Here is a 20678-nt window from a genome sequence, read left to right as displayed (position 1 = left end):
ACTGCTTTGGCTTTGCAGTTTCATTTGTATGTTCCATTGAGTTGAAGCTCGAACTGAAGAAACTAGTGGTCATGGCAGATATGTGGCTAGGCAAAGTATTACATCAGTCAGTCTTCTTGTTAAAGCATTACCGTGCCTAGGATCGGATCGACAGTTATGGCATGCAATGCAACACGAGCTTAAAGTTAATGGTCGCGTTCAGCTGATATATCTTGTTCATAGAAAGAAGGGTACTCTCTTTTCTCTTATGGCCAAAGAAAAGAAGAGTGTTCAACTATATTGCTTTAGTTTACTGCTCGAGAGGAAACTGTCTGTGAAAGTCTTAAGAAGCTGTAGATGCCATGGGCAAGCACGCATTATGGGAAACGAGTTGAGATCTTCATAGCCTGATTGAAGAGATCGCCGCTCACTCATTCAGCAAGTGACTGAGCATAGTTGAGGTTTCCCAGATAGAGTGATTTTCAAAGAACAGTGACAATGAACCTAAATCGCTCACTTCTGTATATGCAAAGGTATCAAAGTAGTAGAATAACGGATTAGTGGAAAAGAAAACAATTTTCAAGTAGAAGTTTAGCTAGAGAAGCAATTTAAGCATCTTCTAATTAACTCATAAATGTGGTCAGAACTCTTTTTCAAGATGTGATGGGTTGGCAAAAGCAGCTTGTACAACACAACATGTCCGTGTTGAGGTACCTCAATTAACGCCAGGATCGAGCCTCAGTCCATCAGGTATATGCACAGACACAGCCAATTGATCATCATAACAATTGTTTAACTCATTATAGAGCATAAGCCCTAAACTTGGCAATTCTATTGGCTTGGTTTGCGTAGTTTGGAACTCTGTATGAACTAAAGTAGTTTAGGTACCAAGAAGAGCTACCAGATAAGAACAAACTCGATCCTTGCATTCTCAAGAGAGCAAGTGTTTCAAGCGCTCGAAGGAAGAACTAAGAAGTTACTCCCAAAGGCATCCCGGGCAGTTCCATATAGAATTATCAACTCCTTCAAAATCCCATTTTGGATAACAAAAGGACGAGCCCAAGGGTTTACAGTCCACACAATTCACTTCGTTTGCATCGTTCCTGAACTCCGACATCCAATCCAATAAACGGATCTCGTATGGAGAATTCAAGCGTGAAAAGTCCAAGAAACTGAGAATGTTCAAGGAACTGCCTATGGTTTTCGAGCTATCAGCAATTGGGAAGTGGTCTTGGCAGTCCTGTGTTTGTTCACATTGGTAAACCGCATTAGACAAGCTGGAATCTTGATTTCTATTGCTCATTTGAGATTGTGGGTCATCGCAAGCAGCTCCAGTCAAACCTTGTTTCGAAGATTGCATTTTCTTCCTCAAGTGGGTTTTCCAATAGTTCTTGATCTCATTGTCGGTTCTTCCTGGCAACTTTTCTGCTATCCTAGACCACCTGGAAGAACATATAGGACAGTCTTTCAGCAAAATCTTGTCAAATAATCTACCATGTTCACAATGACTATACTAAATCAATAAGAAGTGGCAATGATTTGAATCAGAAGTAACTCACTTGTTGCCCCATTGCTTATGAAGTTTAATAATAATCCTCTCCTCTGCAGGGCTAATGGGACCACGCTTGAGATTGGGGCAAAGATAGTTCTTCCATCGCAGCCGACAACTCTTACCGCTCCTCTTGAGACCTGCATTTATACAACTTCAGATGGTTGACTAGTGTCCCTATCAGTGTGGAATATAAGATGAATGTTTCCTTTTCCATTAAGTATGTACAACAAGGTTAACTTTTATAACAACCGTACCCGATGTTTTTGCAATGTAATCCCACCGCCTCTCCCCTAAAACGGTGACAAAGGTGGTTAAGATCTGATCCTCCTGCTCAATCCAAGGTCCTTTGCGCAATTTTTCATCTCATGCTTCCACTCGATGACCCATCATTTTTCGGCAAGAAGCAAGAGGAAACCAATCTCCTTATATATAGGAGACTAAGAATAAGGCAGCAACTGTGAAGGTCACATGGAAGAATAAGGAACCAGCAAATATTCATACTTGGAAACACCCTAGGTGGATCACACTACCATGCCTATGTGGAAGCACCATGAACAGATATAAATAGCAATGCATTGAACCGTTGGTGTTGTTATGTCATATAAGGGTTCTGTCTACAAGCAAGACAAATTGGAAGGCCTCTATCCCTTTGCTTTTTTGGGATCACCAGCTCTGGCTTTTTGGCTGCTCTCTGCTCAGTATTTTAAAAACGTAGACTGATGATGATAAGCTTCTTTAGGATAATGTTCTTTGGTAGGTCGAGGGGAACTGGCGAATGGATCTTGGCGACAGTCCTATTGGGGGGCTATAAACTTTTGCAATCTGAAGCACATTGAGAAGCACTGTGGTTCTAAATCAGTTAACACTTTTTATGTGTTGTAAACAAGAATTTCTAGAAGTCCCTTGGGCTGGAGTGCCTTTCTGACTCCGAACAGACTACCACAAAGTAGACTTAGATCCTGGATTTTGCTGGAGAAACAGCAAAGCAGAATTAGATTTTATGTAAATGAGAACTGGAATTCTAGTGCCGCGCATATGGACGGTGGCTTAGCTTATACCTAGTGATAGCAAGCTGATCTTAGCAAATAATACCATTGCTTCTCGAGTGTTCTCAACTAGAGATGGTCCACTGTGAGTATTCTATCACAAATCAAAGGAATTAGAGTAATTGCAGGAGTTCTGTTTCATGACTCATTGTATAGTTGATGCTTCAGGTATTTATGGTATCAGGAGATTTTCTCCTCGTTTTCGCAAGCAAACATGGTATGTGTAGATACAAGTTCTGGGTAAAGGAAATTTGGCAATTACCGCACTTCTCGGGAACATTCTCAGCAACTGCCCTCTCAGACTTGACCAATGCTCAAACTTGTAAATGTCCTATTCATTGAAACTGTAAGAGGGCCTGACAGTAGTACGCCATTAATAAGGTCCAAGGGATGATCGTTAATACTAGAGAAGGATGCATTGCAGTTGTGGATCCCCAAAACCTCATAGGGAATTGCATCTATATAAGTACTCACGACATTCTTTCATTGCGATAGTCTTTTCGATGCTCAATTATCAAGATAGTATTATCATCAGGGATATCAGTAATTTTACAGAGCCCAACCTGGCCAGAGGGCGAGTCCTCCTTGTAATACTTAGAAAACCAAACTGTTTCCAAGTACGTCACGTAACAGTGCTGTGCCCTACGATTCTACATTTGATTCTCAAAGGAGTAATAATAACCTTACCTCGAAATGACAATCACTATTTCTTTCACAAATATCCTCAAATTAGCGCCAAAAGAAAGGGATGATTGCTCTTATATAGAGGTGGTAAATGGGTCAAGAACCCATATATTAACCCATATCTAATGATTGTGAGTTATAAGTGAACTGAGTTTAGTTTTAAAAATAGACTTAAATTGATCATTAGTGGGTTGTTTATTAACTTAATAGGTCGCTTATTAACTTAATGGGTCTTAAATGGATTATACATGGATTACCCAATAAGCTTAAGTGAAATTTTCAATGTTTTTTAATTTTCTGATTTTTTTAATTTTTATATTCTTTTTATTCTTTTTCTTTTTCTTTTTTTCTTTTCCTTTTTCCTTTTCTTTTTTTCTTTTTTCTTCTTCCCCCGCCGGTGGCCGGCCACGGCGACGATCAGCGGCCAACCACAAGTGAGGAACGAGCTCACCGGAGGCCAGCGAAGCTCAGGCTCGCCGATCTGGCAAGGTCGAGGCCTCGCCGGCCACTAGCAAGCCTCGCCGACCTCGGGCGAGCTCGAGAGGTCGGCGAGGCTCGAGGCTCGCTAGTGGACGATGAGGCCTCAACCTTGCCCGATCGGAGAGCTCGAGCTTCGCCGGCCTCCGACGAGCTCGTCCCTTGCCTGTGACCGGCCGCCAGCAGGAGAAAAAGAAAAAAGAAAAAAGAAAAAAAGAAAGGAAAAGAAAAAAAGGAAAAAAATAAAAAAAATAAAAAAATGATTTGTTTTAAAATAAAAAAATTAAAATGAATGCATAGAGGAAAATATGATTTTTCATACCATATTGCGGAAAATATTTTCTAGTTCATTTCAAGATTTCAACCAAATATTGAAAAATATTGTCATTTTCCTGAAAACATTTTCTAGAAATGTTATATTTTCCACGAAACAAATGGAGCCTTAATTTTTTTTTTAAAATTTGTATTGCATGAAAATGTTTTAGCAATATAAATCTTTTAAAATAATTATCAGAAATAAGCTTTCCTAGATTTAGTTAAATAGGTCGGATCGGGCATGGGTCTCATCGAGTATGGATCAAGATTTTTACCTTGCAATAAATGGATCATAAACGGATTAAATGGGTCAAGTTGGGTCGGACCATTTAAGACCCGTTTAACAGGTCTACTCTTATAAGACAGCTGCAAAAACTTGACAACGGTATATCTATTACCCACTCGTATCTAGGAGACAACTCTGGTTTAATTGGAGAAAGATCGAGAAAGATCGGGCCTACACTTGATATGACTTACAAATGTGTAACTGTAAACGCGATACTATGTAATACATTATTTCCACAACCAAGATATCTACCCAAGTGACCAGCTCAGGTGTCAACCAAAATGGTCCGTCCACAAGAACGAGCAAAAGCAAAATCCTCTTCATAGTCCACTCTACTTGGCTACGATTCTGTCGCAACAAGAAAAGGGTTAATTTGCAATCCCATGCTTGTTTTTAAACTAAATAAGAGAGTCTGAAGCACTTAACGATCTATGAACGACTTGTTCATGAGGTTAACAGCCGAATCCATGAACTGCATCCAGAGAAACGGAAACCAAAATTTGCTATTAGTAATGTGCCACGAAAATCTACAACTATGAGCAAAACGATGTAACAACTAGTTATCAAAGCATGAATGGAAAGACAGAAAAAGAGAGACCAACCCTACTAATAGCAGAAATGAGATGTGAGAAGCAGACTGTCTACTTATTTAAACAACCCAAGCGACCTATGCAATCAAAAACTTCTAAAACCATGCTTGGCAAGACAACCAATCGTCTTAAGAAGAAATCCGCCAGCCCTACACAGCATTACATAATGTCTACTCTCTTCTCTCTCCATCAGAAATTCTAGGGCGTCCTGTACTTCTGTGTATTTAACAACATAACCCAGTTTTAGATATCAGTAACCATCATTGGGATGCCACTTTAATTCCATAAAACCATATACACAAGGGCATTTACACTTCTGACAGAACATCAAATTCTCCATCAAAAGAACAGACGACAGATCCTCTACCTAAAACAAATAGACCTTCCTAACAAAGTTCATCATTTCCAAAGTTCAAATAGCTCATGGATTTTCCACATGCAGGAGAAAAACCCACTATAAAACTTCGGAATAAATATCCATTTCAGAATAACTGAAAAAAAGGTCTCTACAGGCAAATGAAATTGCCTAAAGTGCAGCAACCATAACCCCAGCCGCTACTTAGATAGATCAATTCATATTTCAAGAACCTAGAAATCATAACACAAACTGATAAGGACAAGAGAGACAAAAACATAAGTACCTTCCCAAGCGATTTCAATTCCCTTTCAACAGGTTCCATAAACTTCAGGTCAACATTAATTGGCCAGACCTGTTTGGACACAAGAAAGATGCATGATATCAACAAAAGAGATGAAGGATACCATGAAACACAATGAAGAATGATATCCAAACCACTCTTGTCATGCACATAAAAAAATAAAACAATGCTGAGCATCAATGAGCAACCAATTTCTCTCGTCAACATCTGACAGAAAGTTATTGAAAAGACAAATCAGGTCTCCAACAAAATGACAAAAGGAAAAACATACAAACAGATGGGAGAAGTGCTTTCTTCTTGCATCCTCTTATGTAAAAGTAGCATGACTACTCTGTAACACAAGAAGTCATATAAGGAAAATGTAATCTGAATAACTAATGGTTTAATATCAATGTATCCCATAATTAAATTTGAATGTTCAAGTATAAAAACATAGCAAGTATGGAGAAACTCCATATTAAGCAGGATAAAGATATAATATTCATCGTTTCCTTTACAATATTCCAGGAGAATATTACAACAGTAACCAGATGTTCAAGAGGTCATGGCAGTGACAGCTCGAGGAGTGTTCCTCAGTTGCGAGAGAGAGAGAGAGAGGGAGAGATGCAAAACAGAGTATGTAATTAACTCCTCTTGTTTTTTGAGTAGTTTCTGATCAACTCTTCATGGTGACCATCTCAAGAGTAAATATTTCCAAGAGTAGTTGCTAGAGGTTATTTTTCTCATAGTCAGAACCACATACTGTTCAGGCAACTCCAAAATTAGTTTCCAGCATTTCCTAGAGGTGCCTTGAAATTGTAATTTCAATAACCTTGGTGAGACTGGGGATCACAGGGTAGTAATTCATTAAATTTACCCATCAAATTACCTAATGGCAAGATAATAAAAACCAATCTTGTCAAAGGACAAAAATAACTAAACTCCCACCGTCAAGTCCCTAAAACCCTAAAGCCATGTAATGCGCCACATCAGATATACACAAGTAACCTCACTTCGGAATATGCATTTCAGCCAAACCCAAATTTAAACAATTTCAAATAAAGCAACCCCGATATTCTAACACCAAACTTGAATTGGGAAAAACATTTAAACCTAGACTCCTAAAAATTATTAACAATTACATCTTTAAAGAACCAACCCATTGAGAACCGGGAAAGTAGGGACCTTATCTCATTGTCAGGCAAACTTTATGTATTTCCGGAAGAGGCTAGTAAACAATCCACCTCATAAACTTGGAGAAGAATGATCAGCATGAAGACATATTTAATTTAGGGGGCTTCGTCAACGAATTTGGAGAAACCAGCAACTAAAGCTATCGAGGTCATATAACCTAGGCATAAACGGAAAGGGCAAACGCTCTATAAAATCAGCAGCTCCCTCGAGCAAGAATGCGCATTCATCCTATAAAGGAAGGACTCAATCAGCAGAAATCATGTTCTAGCGTCACTGAGCATTCCAGCACTCAAAAGGCAGTAGTGCATAACAGCTAAAGAGACTAAGAAGATAAACCCACAAGTAAAACCTTCATCTCAAGAGTATCCGAGACCCTCACGAAGAACGAAACAGACTAATTTCCCATGGCATATCATATATTGTAAACCCGAAAAGAAAAAAAAACAGTTCATTGTCGTTCCATTCGATAACTTCAGAAATGGGGCAAAAAGAAAAACCCCAAATCACCTTGACACCGAGTAATTTCACAGGCGGAATTTGACCAGGCACGATACAATCCGGCCCCGCAGCTTCAACCACCGCTCCAATCGCCAACCCACTCCCGATCGGATCAGGATGCTGCCACACAACACACCAAAATGAATCCGCGACAAGAACCTTCGAAACCACTCCACGACAAGCGTGCAACACAGGGTATCGGAAAGGAGGGGAGGGGACTCACTGACCTTCATGACGGAGATGGCGTAACTGGAGTGCGGCGTCTGCGAGACGCGGAGGACAGGGTTGTGGTGGATCTTGGGGATGGGCCTGCCGGAGGACGCCCGCCAGGGCACGTCCTTCTGGAGCGGAGCTCCTTTCCTGGACATCCTCGTACCTGGGTGCGTGCGCGGACTTGTGTGATGAGGTTTGCGAAGCGGCTACGATGGTGGGTGTGAGAGGTCAGGCGATATGCTGAAGAAGACGAAGACGACGGCGGAGATGGGCGGCGGCGGCGGCGGCGGCGAGAGGGCCGAAGCTGGTGGGCGGTTCTGTGCGTTTGGGCTGAGAGGCCGAAGAGAGGCGGCGGGACTTTTGTGATGAAGAGAGAGATAGGGGTTTATCCGGGAAAAGATTTATCAGCCACCACATCGTCCATCAACTGCTCTACTGGTATTTTCCTTTCCTTTTCCATTTCCTGTTTTGTTTGGAATTGGGTTAATACCAAGAAAACTCTAAACTAATATATTTGTGATAAATTTGACCCGAATTAATTTTATCTCAAATTGATACATCTGTGACAAATTTATCCTCCTTCAGTTTCCGATAAATTTTACTGTTAATTTTCTGAATTGGATGACACGTAGCAGTTGACAAATATATCACTTTAAGATTTTACTCATCCGTTTGTCACATGTTTACCAATTTTTTTTATTTTTCTTGGTATTAATCTTATTTAACGAATGGTAAATTTGTCACAAATGTATCAGTTTGAGATTTTTCATTATATTATCCCTATGGAATTTGGAGTTTTAAGATTCTTTATGTTTTTCCTAATTATTCTCTATTTTATTTTACATATTGATCGAAACATCTAGACTGAAAATGAACGTTTTTTTTTGTCTGAGTAAAACATAAATTTTAAAAATTAAAAATCGAATTCAGACACAAACTTAAACTTGCTCATCCAGTTGAGTAGCTCGGGGAAATCAGTCAATCAGAGTATATTCTGAATTTTCCCTCGATAATATATTTTCGTGGGCGATTTACATTTTGCTCTCTACGTTTTTCGGATCGTTGCAAATCGCCCCCTTGATGTGTCCATCATTGCAATATGGTCCTTGATATTTTCAAATTCATCTCCATGTACCCTACTGTTGACTTCGGCCAACTTTTAGACCAAAATCCGACCAGGTGGCCTCCTTGCTCCGATTGGTGCGAAACCGTCTTACCACTTTATAGTAATTTTTTACAACTTCAATTTTTTTTTGTATAGCCGCGAATCATACCTCGGGCATGAGATCGGATTGATGACCAATTTTCTGTGCAATCGCGAATTGTATCTTGGGCGGAAAATCAGATTGACGATTTTCTGCGCAATCTCGAGTCGTATTCCGGACATGAAATCGGACTGGCAATCATATGCACATTATGAAATTAGGAAAATATCCTAATTCACGGATTTCAAAAATATTTTTGGATATGACAATATCGACACAGCATTTAATTGAGGTCACAAAAAACTCAAATTAGGTAACTTAATATATCAAAATTGAATCGGATAACATGTTACCTAATTCGAAATACTGCACAGATGACGTTTCCAAATTTGAACGACAGATAACGAATCGCTATTGACACCTAAATTTTGACTATATATTTAGGGTTTAATTGCATAAAAACTTATGGACTAATTTTTAACCTCTAAACAAAAATAATTCTCATTAATTTGCATAGCATGAAGACACGAGGTGCATTTGCATTAATAGAATTTAGTAAAACATATATTTTTTTAAATATTATTTAAAAAAAAAAACAACAAAAGGTGAACTCTTCTCCATGGACTGATACGAAGGGGATCTCCTCTCTGCCTCTCTAAACTCCACCCACACTTTCACAAAAGAAGCAAAAAGGAAGAAAGGACCCAAAAAAAACAGGGAAGTTCAGGCACATCATAGATGGTAGATAGACAAAAGGGGAGCTGGTGGAGAAAGAGAAAAGCAGGAGGGGAACCGAGAGTGAGAGGGGCGGAGAGAGAAAAAGAAGGAAAGGACCTCCCGTTCGCGGGTCGTTCGCCGGTCATTCGCTCTAGTCGCCCTCAATTCTCGTCGGAGGCCAAGCCGTTAGCCACCGCATTTCGTCCTGGCCAGTCGCGAACCAGGTAGGTCCCGGTTTGGTCTTGCTCTGTTTTGGCCTTCCTTCCCCTCCCTCTCGGGAGCCAGGAGGACCGAGCCTACTCGGTGATTGCTTAGCTCCATCAATGGAGGTTTACAGTTGTCCGACACTGAATGATGTCATTCTAAACATTTTACGTTAAAACTAGGCCATGAACAATGCTAAAATCAGACCTGTAGCCCCGTTTTCTCAGTTGCACCCCCACGTGTTTGACAAAATGCCTCAATGAAACAGTACAAGCTTAGAACATTGAGTTTAGTCGTGTTGATTTTTTAACGTTTCCTCGCAAACTGAAACATATTTGTAGTGGGTATGGCCGTTTAGATCTTTAAACCTCATGTTTAAGCCGAAAAGCGCCTACAATCTCAGCCTAAAATCCATATCCAGATTCGCCTATCAGTTGTTCGAAAAATATTAAAAACACTAAAAATTCAAAAAAAATTCAGAAAAATATTAAAAAATTCAGAAAAGGTTTAGAAATTATTTTTGGGTTAATTTCACTGGATATTAGTATTAATTTCATTCTAGATTTAGTTTTAAAACTTGTGAAAAATGAGAAAAACTCTTTAAAAATTTCACGAAAATTTGAACAAACCATTAGGGCTTTAACTTAACCGTTGCTTGATTCAACTATCTATAGTCGATGCACAGGTGTAAGGATCCATCCTTCTTCTTCACAAACAGCACTGGCGCACCTCACGGTAATGCACTTGGTCGTATAAATCCCCAATCAAGCAATTCTTGTAATTGCACTTTTAATTCCTTCAATTCCGCTAAGGCCATTCTATAAGGGCTTTCGATATAGGCTCTGTCCTTGGGGCTAATTCAATAGCAAATTCAACCTCTCGTTCCAGGATTAATTCTGGCAATTCCTCAGGAAATACGTTAGGAAATTCTTGGACCACTAGAATTTCCTCAAGCTCTGCTTCCTTTTCACTTTGATCCTTAATGACTGCTATATATCCTTGGCAACCATTGCTGAGCAGGCGATGTGCTTCTAGTACCAAAATAAGTGGTACAGTGGGGTCCATCCCACTTCCAAGAAATTCGAAACTAGAGTGATCTGGAGGATCAAACTGGATTTTTTTTCCATAACAATCAACATTGGCTCGTTGTTTATTGAGCCAATCCATTCCTATGATGACATTAAAGTCATACATAATTAATACCACCAAATCTATAATTCGATCCGTCCCACCTAAAAATATCTTACAATCTCTACACATTAAAGTTAACAACACCTTATCTTTTAAAGGTGTAAAGACACTAAGGGGCACTTCAAGTAATTCAGATTTCAATCCATACAATCGCACAAATTGGCAGATATAAACGAGTGGGTAGCACCAATATCAAATAAAGCATATGCCTTATGTTGCACAAGGAGAGCGTACATGAAATAATAGTCTTAGAAGCCTCAGCTTCCTCTTGAGTAACTGCGTAAACTCTTCCTTGGTTTGGCGGCCTCTGTAAGTTCCTTTGCTGCTGTGCTCCTCCGTGAGTTATTTGCTGCGGCGGCTGTCCCCCTTGAAGACAATACCTAGAAATATGCTCATACTGTCCACATCCGTAACATTGCCTTGATGATTGACATTGTGCACTCCCGTGCTACCTTTCACACATCCGACAATTACCAATTGCAATTGGTCTTTGTCCTCTTGACGGTCATTCTAGGACCTCTCAAGGTTTCCACTGTTGCGTCTCTTGTTGGAATCAAAAGGGGCTTTTCCAAACTGGATAGGCCTCTTGCCAAACCTAGCACTGTCTCGCGTAGGTTGGTGACCAGATCGTCCTGGTGCCTCGCTCCCTGTCCTCCCCTTTACTAGCTCTTGCTCAATGAGTGGAGCTTGCCTATAAAGTACACCATAATCCTTGATGTCCAACAGTACCAATTGCTTCCTTATCTCAACCTTCAAGCCATTCAAGAACCTTTTGGCCTTATCTTCCCCATTCTCAACCATTCGAGGTGCAAACCTAGAACGTTTAGCAAATTTCGCTTCATATTAATCCACTGTCATATTTTTCTTACACAGTTGCATGAACTCTGCTATTTTTTGATCCTTTACACAATCAGAAAAATATTTCCCATAAAACGCTTCCACAAAAGTTCCCCAGACTACAGCTGTACCTGTTGGGAACACCGTTTCTTTGGATGCCTTCCACCAATATTCGGCATTTCCTTCCGGTTGGTACTTAGCTTAGATCAGTTTGTCAGTATCATTGCAATTCAGCAAGTTAAATATCTTCTCCAAACTCCTCATCCACCTTTCTACCTCACTAGGATCCCCTAATCCCGTGAACTTAATCGGTTTCAATTTCAGGAACTGCTCAATGAGCCTTTGCACGCGGCAATCACCATTTCCCGCAGCCGCTTGTTGTTGGGCTTGTTGTTCAAATAGTGCCGCCACATTAGCCCATGCCTCAAGGATTCCATTCACTCGAGAAATCCTTTCCAGGTGCCGAACTAGAGGAAGATCCACCATTCCTCCTCATCTTGTCTCACAAATCTTCTGCACATTGATCACCAATTACTTCAGATGATCAATCGTCACAGTATCTAATAAGTAACATATGTTACTGATATCTCATAAGTAATCTTAGTTACTTGTATCTCCCTAGCACATAACAAACAAACACATGCATCAGGTGTTTTACAATGCGTGTGCGCCCTAACCCTTCAATCACTAGCTCGCCTTATCACTCCAGAGTAACCTAGGCTCTGATACCATATCGGGGGCTATAGCGTCTCAGGCACGCCCCTTTCAAGCTGAATCCTCTAATCCTCATTAGTCATCAGATTATTCGCAAACGGAAGATGCTTCTTTCTAAAGGTCAGCATTTATAACATGAATGTGTCATAGAAACATAAATTCATAGAAATGTTAGGACACGCAAGTTATGAAAATAGCATCCATCTTTCGTATAATAACAAGGGTGATACAAAGGTGAGTTCAAAACATGGGGAACTACAAACTACTCCAACCCGTCTAAACATTATAACCCACCAACCCTAACCAAAAAAACAAACAAGGCTATCACCCATCTCTACACAACCCTATCTCCAAAAAGTGACAGTCGTGTCTTTCCCAAAAACTTGCTCATTCTTCCTTCTCCTCCTCGATACATCCCTCACTCCACCCCGCTACTAGCACTGTCGTCAGCTCCATCTGGCCCCTAATATGGGAGTGGCCCCACCAATCGTCCTCCAGCACAGACGTAAACAGCAACAAATCCCAAAAGAATGGGTCCCACAAGGGACCCAATATCAACAGTCAAGATAGAAATGCATTTTACAAAAACTAGCTCAAGAAAGTGCAGGTCCACAAACTCATACACGTGTCCCTCAAAATCGATGGGCACCCCGTAGCTAATCGAAGTCGAAGCGGGGAGGATCAGCATGACTACTAGTCTGAAAAGTGTCAACAACAAGCAGTGAGCGAAAGCTCAGCAAAGTAAGCTCTATCACGCCATACTAAATAGATAATATCATGCACCTCAACAAGGTCAAATAGATAGGCAACTAACAAATCCACAACCAGCCATAGCATACAAAAGAAAAGAACTCCATTTTTCATTCGGGCACTAATCACCAGACAAAAAGATTGTCAATCAATGAACAGCATTCACACGAGTTCTCATCGCATACGTTGTGTGACAATGATTAAATTTAATCACCACTCCAAGACACATGATCTGTGCGCTCCTCGGCCACGCAAGGAGGAACATCCTGACTAGCAGGTCCGGTGTGCCCAGACCGATCTGCTCCAGTATACGCCGGATTACTCAACGACCCGCGCGAGCTTCATAGGTCCACTGACCACAGCATCCCATTCGTACTCCCAAGGCATCTAGGGCATGGCTCTTCCTAGGCATCGTGAAACACCGGTCCACGGCATCCCGCTTTCTCGACAGGCTCCTCGGAGCATCGTTGTCCGTAGACCGACGACATCAAGCATCTCTTAGTCACACAACCACATACACAAACAATCGTTTCAATTTATTCGACACATTTCCACAACCACAATTTCCAGATTCCGTGCTGTCAAGGATTACCCAATTTACAAAAGCATTTGACATTGGATCAAGGCCAAATAAGCATAATTGAAAAGCTAAGTAAGAGTGGTTACTGTCTCCAGTAGACCATAATAAAAAAAACCAATGTTTTCAAGTAAAACCGGCAGTTCAAAGATTTCTAGTGAAACCGGACAAATTTGCATGACTTGGGAAATCAATTTGAAAGGCATAGCAAATGGGTTCCAAAAATTCTGAAATTGAATATGTTATAAACAAGACCTTATCAAATATTTTCCATGAAGAACACAATCCCAAAATCCTCCTGTAAAGGCCACTTTTAATGGCTCGAAAACATACCAGAACTGGTCCGTCGAAACAGGGAAGCCACGTCACAAAGAATGCTCGTTTCACAAACCAAACTATTTTGAAACGCTTCAAAATTTTTATATGTTGTACACAAGGGCTTCATGAACAAATTTTGTGAAGGAAGTGTGACCAAATTCGAAGTGAAATTTTTATAAAAATTCGTGAAGGCCCAAAGGTCACAGGTTCCGCGATATAAAACAGCTCTGATTCTGTAAGAAGTTGGACCTTCGTAAAATCCATTTGAACTCAAAAAACTCTGAAATTTTAAGTATGTTATGGATTAAGATCTTCTAAACAACTTTGAAGAAGAATATTTCGTGAGATTCGGACCACAAAAGGCGCTACAAAAATAGAAAATCAGGAACGTCTAGAAAAGTCAGTTCTGGAACCGAGATAAAACTTCAAGAAAACGATTTTCAACTTGAGATCCACCACTTCTCATCCAAGGAAAAACCACATCAAGCGTTCAAATCAACATGCAACACCTTTTCCAACTTAATCTAGCAATCTAGATCCACCAAAAATCATTCTAGGGGTTCAACTACACAAGAGTAGCAGCTATACACAGATCGAACTCTCTTACCGTCATTCTAGCCACTCAGCGACCTATCCAAGACCCAAAATCGACATGTAACACATTGTCATGGTTAGTATGAAGTGAGAGGCACACTTGCCTTGCCGGCGAGAGTGGCGGTCACGACGGCGGGTCCTGGTTGAGAGAGAAAGCAAGAGAGACGCTGGTTCCGGGATCGAGTTGGCGGGTGTTGTTGCTGCTACTGGCGTGTGGAGACAGAATGGCCGGCCACTTCTTCTGGTCGCGAACGGGGCAGAGGGACAGCAACTACTGGTCGGGCGGACTGGCTAGCTTTTGGCTAGCAGAGAGAGAGAGAGACGAGAGAGGCGAGAGAGAGTGCAGGTGAGAGAGAGTTGGGCGAGAGTGAAAGAGAGAGAGCTGACGGAGTGAGTTGGGAAGAGTGAGCTGAAGGGGGAAAAATGATTATCCGAAGTCCCAACAGCTCCCTTGCATGCATGGGCATGCATGGGTGCCACTTGGCATCTCTCCTTTGCCAAGTGGTAGAGGGGTAAAGAAGACAAAGAAGACAAGGCGAAGGGGTGGCTGCTGGTGGTGATGATCCCCGGTGATGAGGAGGAAAGAAAAGAAATAAAAAGGGAAGAAAAGAAAGAAAGAAGAAGAGGGGGGGGGGGGGGGGGGGTTGTGAGGTGGTGTTCCGGCGGTGAGCAGGGGAAAAGATGGGGAAAAAAAATGACGGTGATGGGTTTGGCATGGAGTCGAGCCGCGCGGACAACACGACGTCGGGTTAGTCGGCTCGACGGTAATTGATCCCAAGAATCCAAACTCGCGATTTCAAAAACGATAATAGCAATGTTAATGCGACATCCAATCTTCAATTCCTAATTTCCGTCGACGAGCGCCCTAATCCATTAGGGTCCTTTAATCCTTTGGCCATGAATTTCAGGATGCCACACAGAACCCCTTGCCCAAACGTGTGTTAGACAACATGTACCTAGTCCTTTCTAATAAGGTTTTGTTCATGCATTATGCAATACCATTCTGCTGTACTGTAGTCACTGTAGTATGATGCCTCATAATACCTTCATTTTTGCAGAACTCATTAAACTCGCCTCCATAAAATTCCAGCCTGTTATATATTCTCAGCCTTTTGATCTTATTACCGGTCTGCTTCTCAATCGATGTTTTCCATTTCTTAAATGTAACAAAAACATCACTCTTCTGTCTTAGAAAATAGACCCAAATTTTTCTTGAAAAATCATCAGTGAAAGTGTGTTGATACCTTGAACTTTTGCAAGAACTTTCGAAACTTACCCTTTCAAAGGAACTTTCGCAAGCCCCCAAAGATCATAATGAATATAATTCAATGTGCCCTTTGTTGTGTGAATTCCTATTTTGAAACTAACCCCTATCTGTTTCCCGAAAACACAATGTTTACAAAAATCGAGTTTTCCAATTTTCTAACCACATAAGAAGACCTCTTTTAATCAGCGCGTCCATCCTTCTGATACTCATATAACCTAATCTCATATGCCATAATTTAGTATTATATGATTCTGTTATAGCGAATAAGACTGCAGCTAAACTAGTAACTCTAACGCCTTGCAGCTGATACAAAGTACCAGTTTTCAGCCCTTCCATCAAAAGAAGTTAACCTCTCATAATCTTCATAACTCCATCTTCAATTGCAAACCTACAACTGTTAGCATCAAGTATAACCAAAGAGATGAGGTTCTTTTTCAGATCAAGAACGTGTCTGACATTTTCCAAGAATATGATCATGCCATCGTGCATCTTAATGCTGATAGTCCCAGTCCCAACTTCTTTGCATTTTACATTTTTTCCTATTATAATAACTCCACAATTATATCCCTCATACATGGAGAACCAATTAGAATTAGGACACGTGTGGTACGAACAACCTTAATCAAGAATCTAGCTATCACTGAATTTGTCTCTCATCTGCAACCAATAAACAATTTTCGTTTTCCCTTAATTTTGCTAATTCAGATTATTTTCTCTTTGTTGTTTTACCTTCAATTTTAAATAATTTATCTTGGTGTATCCCTTAGACTTACAATAGTTGCAAGTATGTTTCGATTTTGACCTGCTCCCACCACCGTTGCTTCTCTTAACATACCTTCCCCTAGCAACAAAACTAGCCCCATGATCACTATTGCCTTCAAAAGTCAATTTTGTATCTAGTTTTTGCTTATTTAGAAGACTAAACATCTTCAAGATCGATTGTTTCTCTACTAACAATCACGGTCTCTCTAAAATTCTTATAAGAGGGAGGTAATTAAACTAATAATAAAATCTTCAATCTTAATATCAATACTTCTTATTCAGAGATAATATTATTGAACTCAAAAATATGAGACTTAAGGGAAGCACTTTTAGCCATACGAAGAGTGCAGAGTCGTTGCTTGAGTCTCAATCAATTGGTGAGGGATTTTTGTCAAAAAAGTATTCTCCAATTTCACCCATAAACCTACATGTGTTTTTTGCTCTAGTACCTCCTGCAGAACTTCATTCGTGAGACACAACTGGATAGTCGACAAAGTCTTTTCATCCAATTCTTTCTAGGTTTCATCTGATGTGTTTTCCGATTTTTTCCCTTTCCCAAGCAAAGTTCTCTTTAAACTGTGTTGCGTAAGAACATCCAACATATGAACCTGCTATAGGTTGAAACTGTTGCTCCCATCAAACTGCTCAATATCAAATTTCATTGTTGAACTTGAAGTTATAACTAGAAGATTGAAAAACCATATGACTCTTATACTAGATTGTTATGACAGATCGGAAACTACAACAAAATTAAACTTGAGAAGCATAAAAGAACACACAGATTTATTTGGAAAACCCTTGCGGGAAAAACCACGGAGATAGGAGAAGCAAATTACAAATGTGGCTCATAAATAGATTTTTTTTGTCTCTACTTCTTAACCTAATAACTTTAGCAAAATAATATTTATATTACTCCCAAGCCATAACATTGACACAAGCTTATAGAGAACTCAAGATATGCACAACAAATGCATTAAGAGAGACATGGATGGTTATAGGAGCAATAGAACATGTCTTCTTGGATAAAAGGAGGGAAAGTACAAAACAAGTCCCCAACTATTCATTGGTATTAATTCGGTCGTAAACCTTTAACTGGACCTAATTAATCCTAAACATTTTGCATTTGTGCCAATTGACTCCATCCGGCCAATTTTGGACGGAAATCACCGAAATGGATGCCGGCCGTCCTATGCACGACCGGTGCTAACGTGAACATGCAAAATACGAGTGACATTGAAAGTGGAATGAATAGGAGAAGGAATAAAGAAAGTTTAAGGGAGATGCTGTAGTGTTGTTGAGATGAATGATACGAATTGCGGTTTTTTCTTTCATAGTCGTAAATTTCAAGATGGCCCGTATTTTTCCCCTTCTATAGTTATGTCATCGTCTAATTGATGAATTACAAACATGAACGTCGCTCGTATTTATTTTCAGTTGGGTTTACATGTTTATGATTGGTAATGTACCTACTGGAGTTATGATATTGGAGGAACTTCCTCTAACCAAAACCGAGGTAAGCTATAGATTACAATAGTCCCTTTCGAGGCAAAGAATTTCTTTACATAATTAGGGCCTGTTTGGTTCGGCATTTGGGGAAAGTCTTTGGCCAAATGCAAAGCCATTTAGCACAAAGGGCTTTGAAGAAGTGCAGGACTGTTTGGCAAACATCCATTGAAAAGTGCTTTGGTGAAATGCAAGCTGTTTGGTAAACATATATTTGGAAAGTCCTTTGGTGTAACCAATTTATGTTTTTTTTTAATTTAATTGTTTAAAATTGAAGTAAAAAAAATAATGACGGTAACTTTTATAGTTTCGCGACGAGAATAACATAATAGAAATATATTCACAAATTTAAAAAAAAGGAGTCATTTCATTATAATACACATCACATGTCCCTAAAAATGAAATACATTATCCTTAAATATTACATCATAAGGACCAAAAAAACTATAACCTAAAGAGGAAAAACCCAATCGTATGCAGCACATTTTTCAGTTCACGAAAACAGGAACTAGCATTGCTTCACAAGGGCCGAGAGTTGCCTCTCTACTTGGAGAGAAGCAACACCGACAGAGTTCGCAAGCCTCGCAAAATCTAAATCCAACCCAAAAAAAAAAGTTATGCAAAGCGGCGCATCAACCCAAAAAAACCCAAACAAATTCATGACTCTAACACGAATCTCGCAAACCCACAAACAAAACCAGGAGCTAAACAATCATCGCCCACCGAAATGCCCACACAAGCCGCAGATCGCAAGACAAAGACAACATTTCAACCCACATATCGGCACCAAACAAGGCCGAAGCAGCTAAAAAAAACCCTCAACTCAAAACACACACCAAAAGGGCGACCAAGAAACGGACTCAGCCTCATCACATCGACCCCCGACCATGCACACCCACTTCGCCAAACGAAGCAACGAACCGACCCACGACAAACCCGAAGGCAAACGACCCACCCCCACTTCACTACCACCAGTAAGCAAGCCAAATAAAGCCTCAACAACCGCGGAACAGCACCAAATCCGCCGGAACAAGCGAGGAAACGACGCGCCGATCGGCTTCGCCACGGTATTCCCGAGTAAAGGAACGATCTTTAGCTTCGATTTACCAGGAAAGAAGGCAGCGATTCGCGATTCCGAGCAACCTCGCTGGCTCGCACGCAGCTGAGAAGCAAAAAGGAAGAGCTATTCCTGAGTCGCGGCAAGCCGAGCGAGGAAGGTCGACGAGCGAGGAGGCGACGCGAGGCCGGAGAGGAGGCGACGCGAGGCCGGAGAGTGAGGCGAGGTCGGCGAGCGAGGCGTCGCGAGTCGAGTGAGGGAGATCGATGAGCGAGGTGAGCAAGGTGAGGTGAGCGTGACTGAGCGTGAAGACTGGGGCTTCTCTTTTTTAAATGGACAAAAGTGGGTTTTTGGACAAATTTTGAGGGCAAAAAAGGCAACTAACATATTTTCATTAAATGGAGTACTAGCATTCCGAGAATGCTGAAAGCTCAAGGCACCCCTTGGGCTGCTTTGAGCTTTCAGCCTTGAGAAGGCCAATATTTGGCCAAAGAGCTTCAAAAATAATTTGCCAAACACAAAATAATTCCCCCAAATGGCTTTGGAGGCTTAAAGCTCCTTGGCAAAGCCCAACCAAACACCCCCTTAGTATCAATGCATAGGTCAAGAATATAAATACCAATAATCACTCTTATTGTAATTTTATCTATCATCGTAATACTGGTGTGTTCTTTTCGCTTGAATTCTCTATTTGATGTGATTTTATTTGCATATCATGATTCATATTTCTTGTGAAGGTTTTAATGTATGTTTCCCCATCGAAGATTCAATACCAAGGAATACCCGTAGTCTTTAGGCAAGTGGGTCTATGGTTTTTTATGAGTATTGTGCCTCCACAGATTTTCACTATTATATTGAAAAGCAAAAGAATCACAATTGTTCATATTGAGAACCGCGAAACGGTCGAGATCTATTTTATTTCAATTTGATTGTGAAATATTGTGATTTTATCGTGTCTTGGGGAGACTGTATCTTGACCTCAAAATAGGGCAACTGATCAACGACTTTACTTTTCACAATATGAGCGAGACAACACCTTCCCCAAAGAAAGTATCCAAGTAAACAGTGAGAAGCACCCTGAATATATATGATCGATTCGTGACAAAATTCAAATGTGAGGATCCATTCATCTGTACTTAAATAAATAAATAAAAAGGTTTTTTTTTCCCTTTATTTCAACATTCTCTTCAAAATATTCGAAAAATGGAATTGTGTTTTTTATATAATTTTAGAAAGTGATGAAAGAGAAATTTATGATTTTATAATATAAAAAAAAGAAATAAGAATTCACGTCGCACCCACCGTCAGTAGCCAGCTTCGATTATCTCAGGTGATGATGTAGAGAGAACATGAAGCTTACTAATTAGAATTTATTAACACGTTTGGCTGCCCAAATTAGGTATCACTCCAAGACAAACAAATTATTGAAAAACAATTCGCCGATGTGCAGTTAAAATAATATGTTGCATGAATAAGTTTGATCAAAACTAGAATTTTTTTTTCCCTCTGC

General features: G+C 40.3%; 1 protein-coding gene and 1 pseudogene across 4 annotated transcripts; both read right to left on the bottom strand.

Moving 5' to 3' along the window:
* Positions 1-824: 824 nt before the first annotated feature.
* Positions 825-3468, bottom strand: LOC115674149 (transcription factor MYB27-like; annotated as a pseudogene).
* A 952-nt stretch (positions 3469-4420) lies between these two features.
* Positions 4421-7916, bottom strand: LOC115674201 (uncharacterized). Of its 4 annotated transcripts, XM_030596545.2 has the most exons (5): positions 7487-7909; positions 7269-7379; positions 5571-5639; positions 4766-4811; positions 4421-4687 (listed from the first exon to the last, which is right to left on the bottom strand). In XM_030596545.2, exons 1-5 carry the CDS (start codon positions 7625-7627, stop codon positions 4680-4682), a joined length of 375 nt encoding a protein of 124 aa, XP_030452405.1. In that variant the 5' UTR covers positions 7628-7909; the 3' UTR covers positions 4421-4679. The 4 variants fall into 4 exon arrangements, with proteins under 4 accessions (XP_030452405.1, XP_056172201.1, XP_030452406.1 ...); XM_056316226.1 differs by lacking the exon at positions 4766-4811 and having other exon boundaries at positions 7487-7916; XM_030596546.2 differs by having other exon boundaries at positions 4421-4811; positions 7487-7908.
* Between the last annotated feature and the right edge of the window lie 12762 nt (positions 7917-20678).

The sequence above is a fragment of the Syzygium oleosum genome, unplaced genomic scaffold (assembly GCF_021117445.2).
Source record: "Syzygium oleosum isolate NSW1041296 unplaced genomic scaffold, Sole_v2.1 Sole_v2.12, whole genome shotgun sequence".
Classification (NCBI taxonomy): Eukaryota; Viridiplantae; Streptophyta; class Magnoliopsida; order Myrtales; family Myrtaceae; genus Syzygium; species Syzygium oleosum.
The sequence above is the reverse complement of the archived record's forward strand: the minus strand, read 5'-3'. Positions and strand labels throughout refer to the sequence as shown.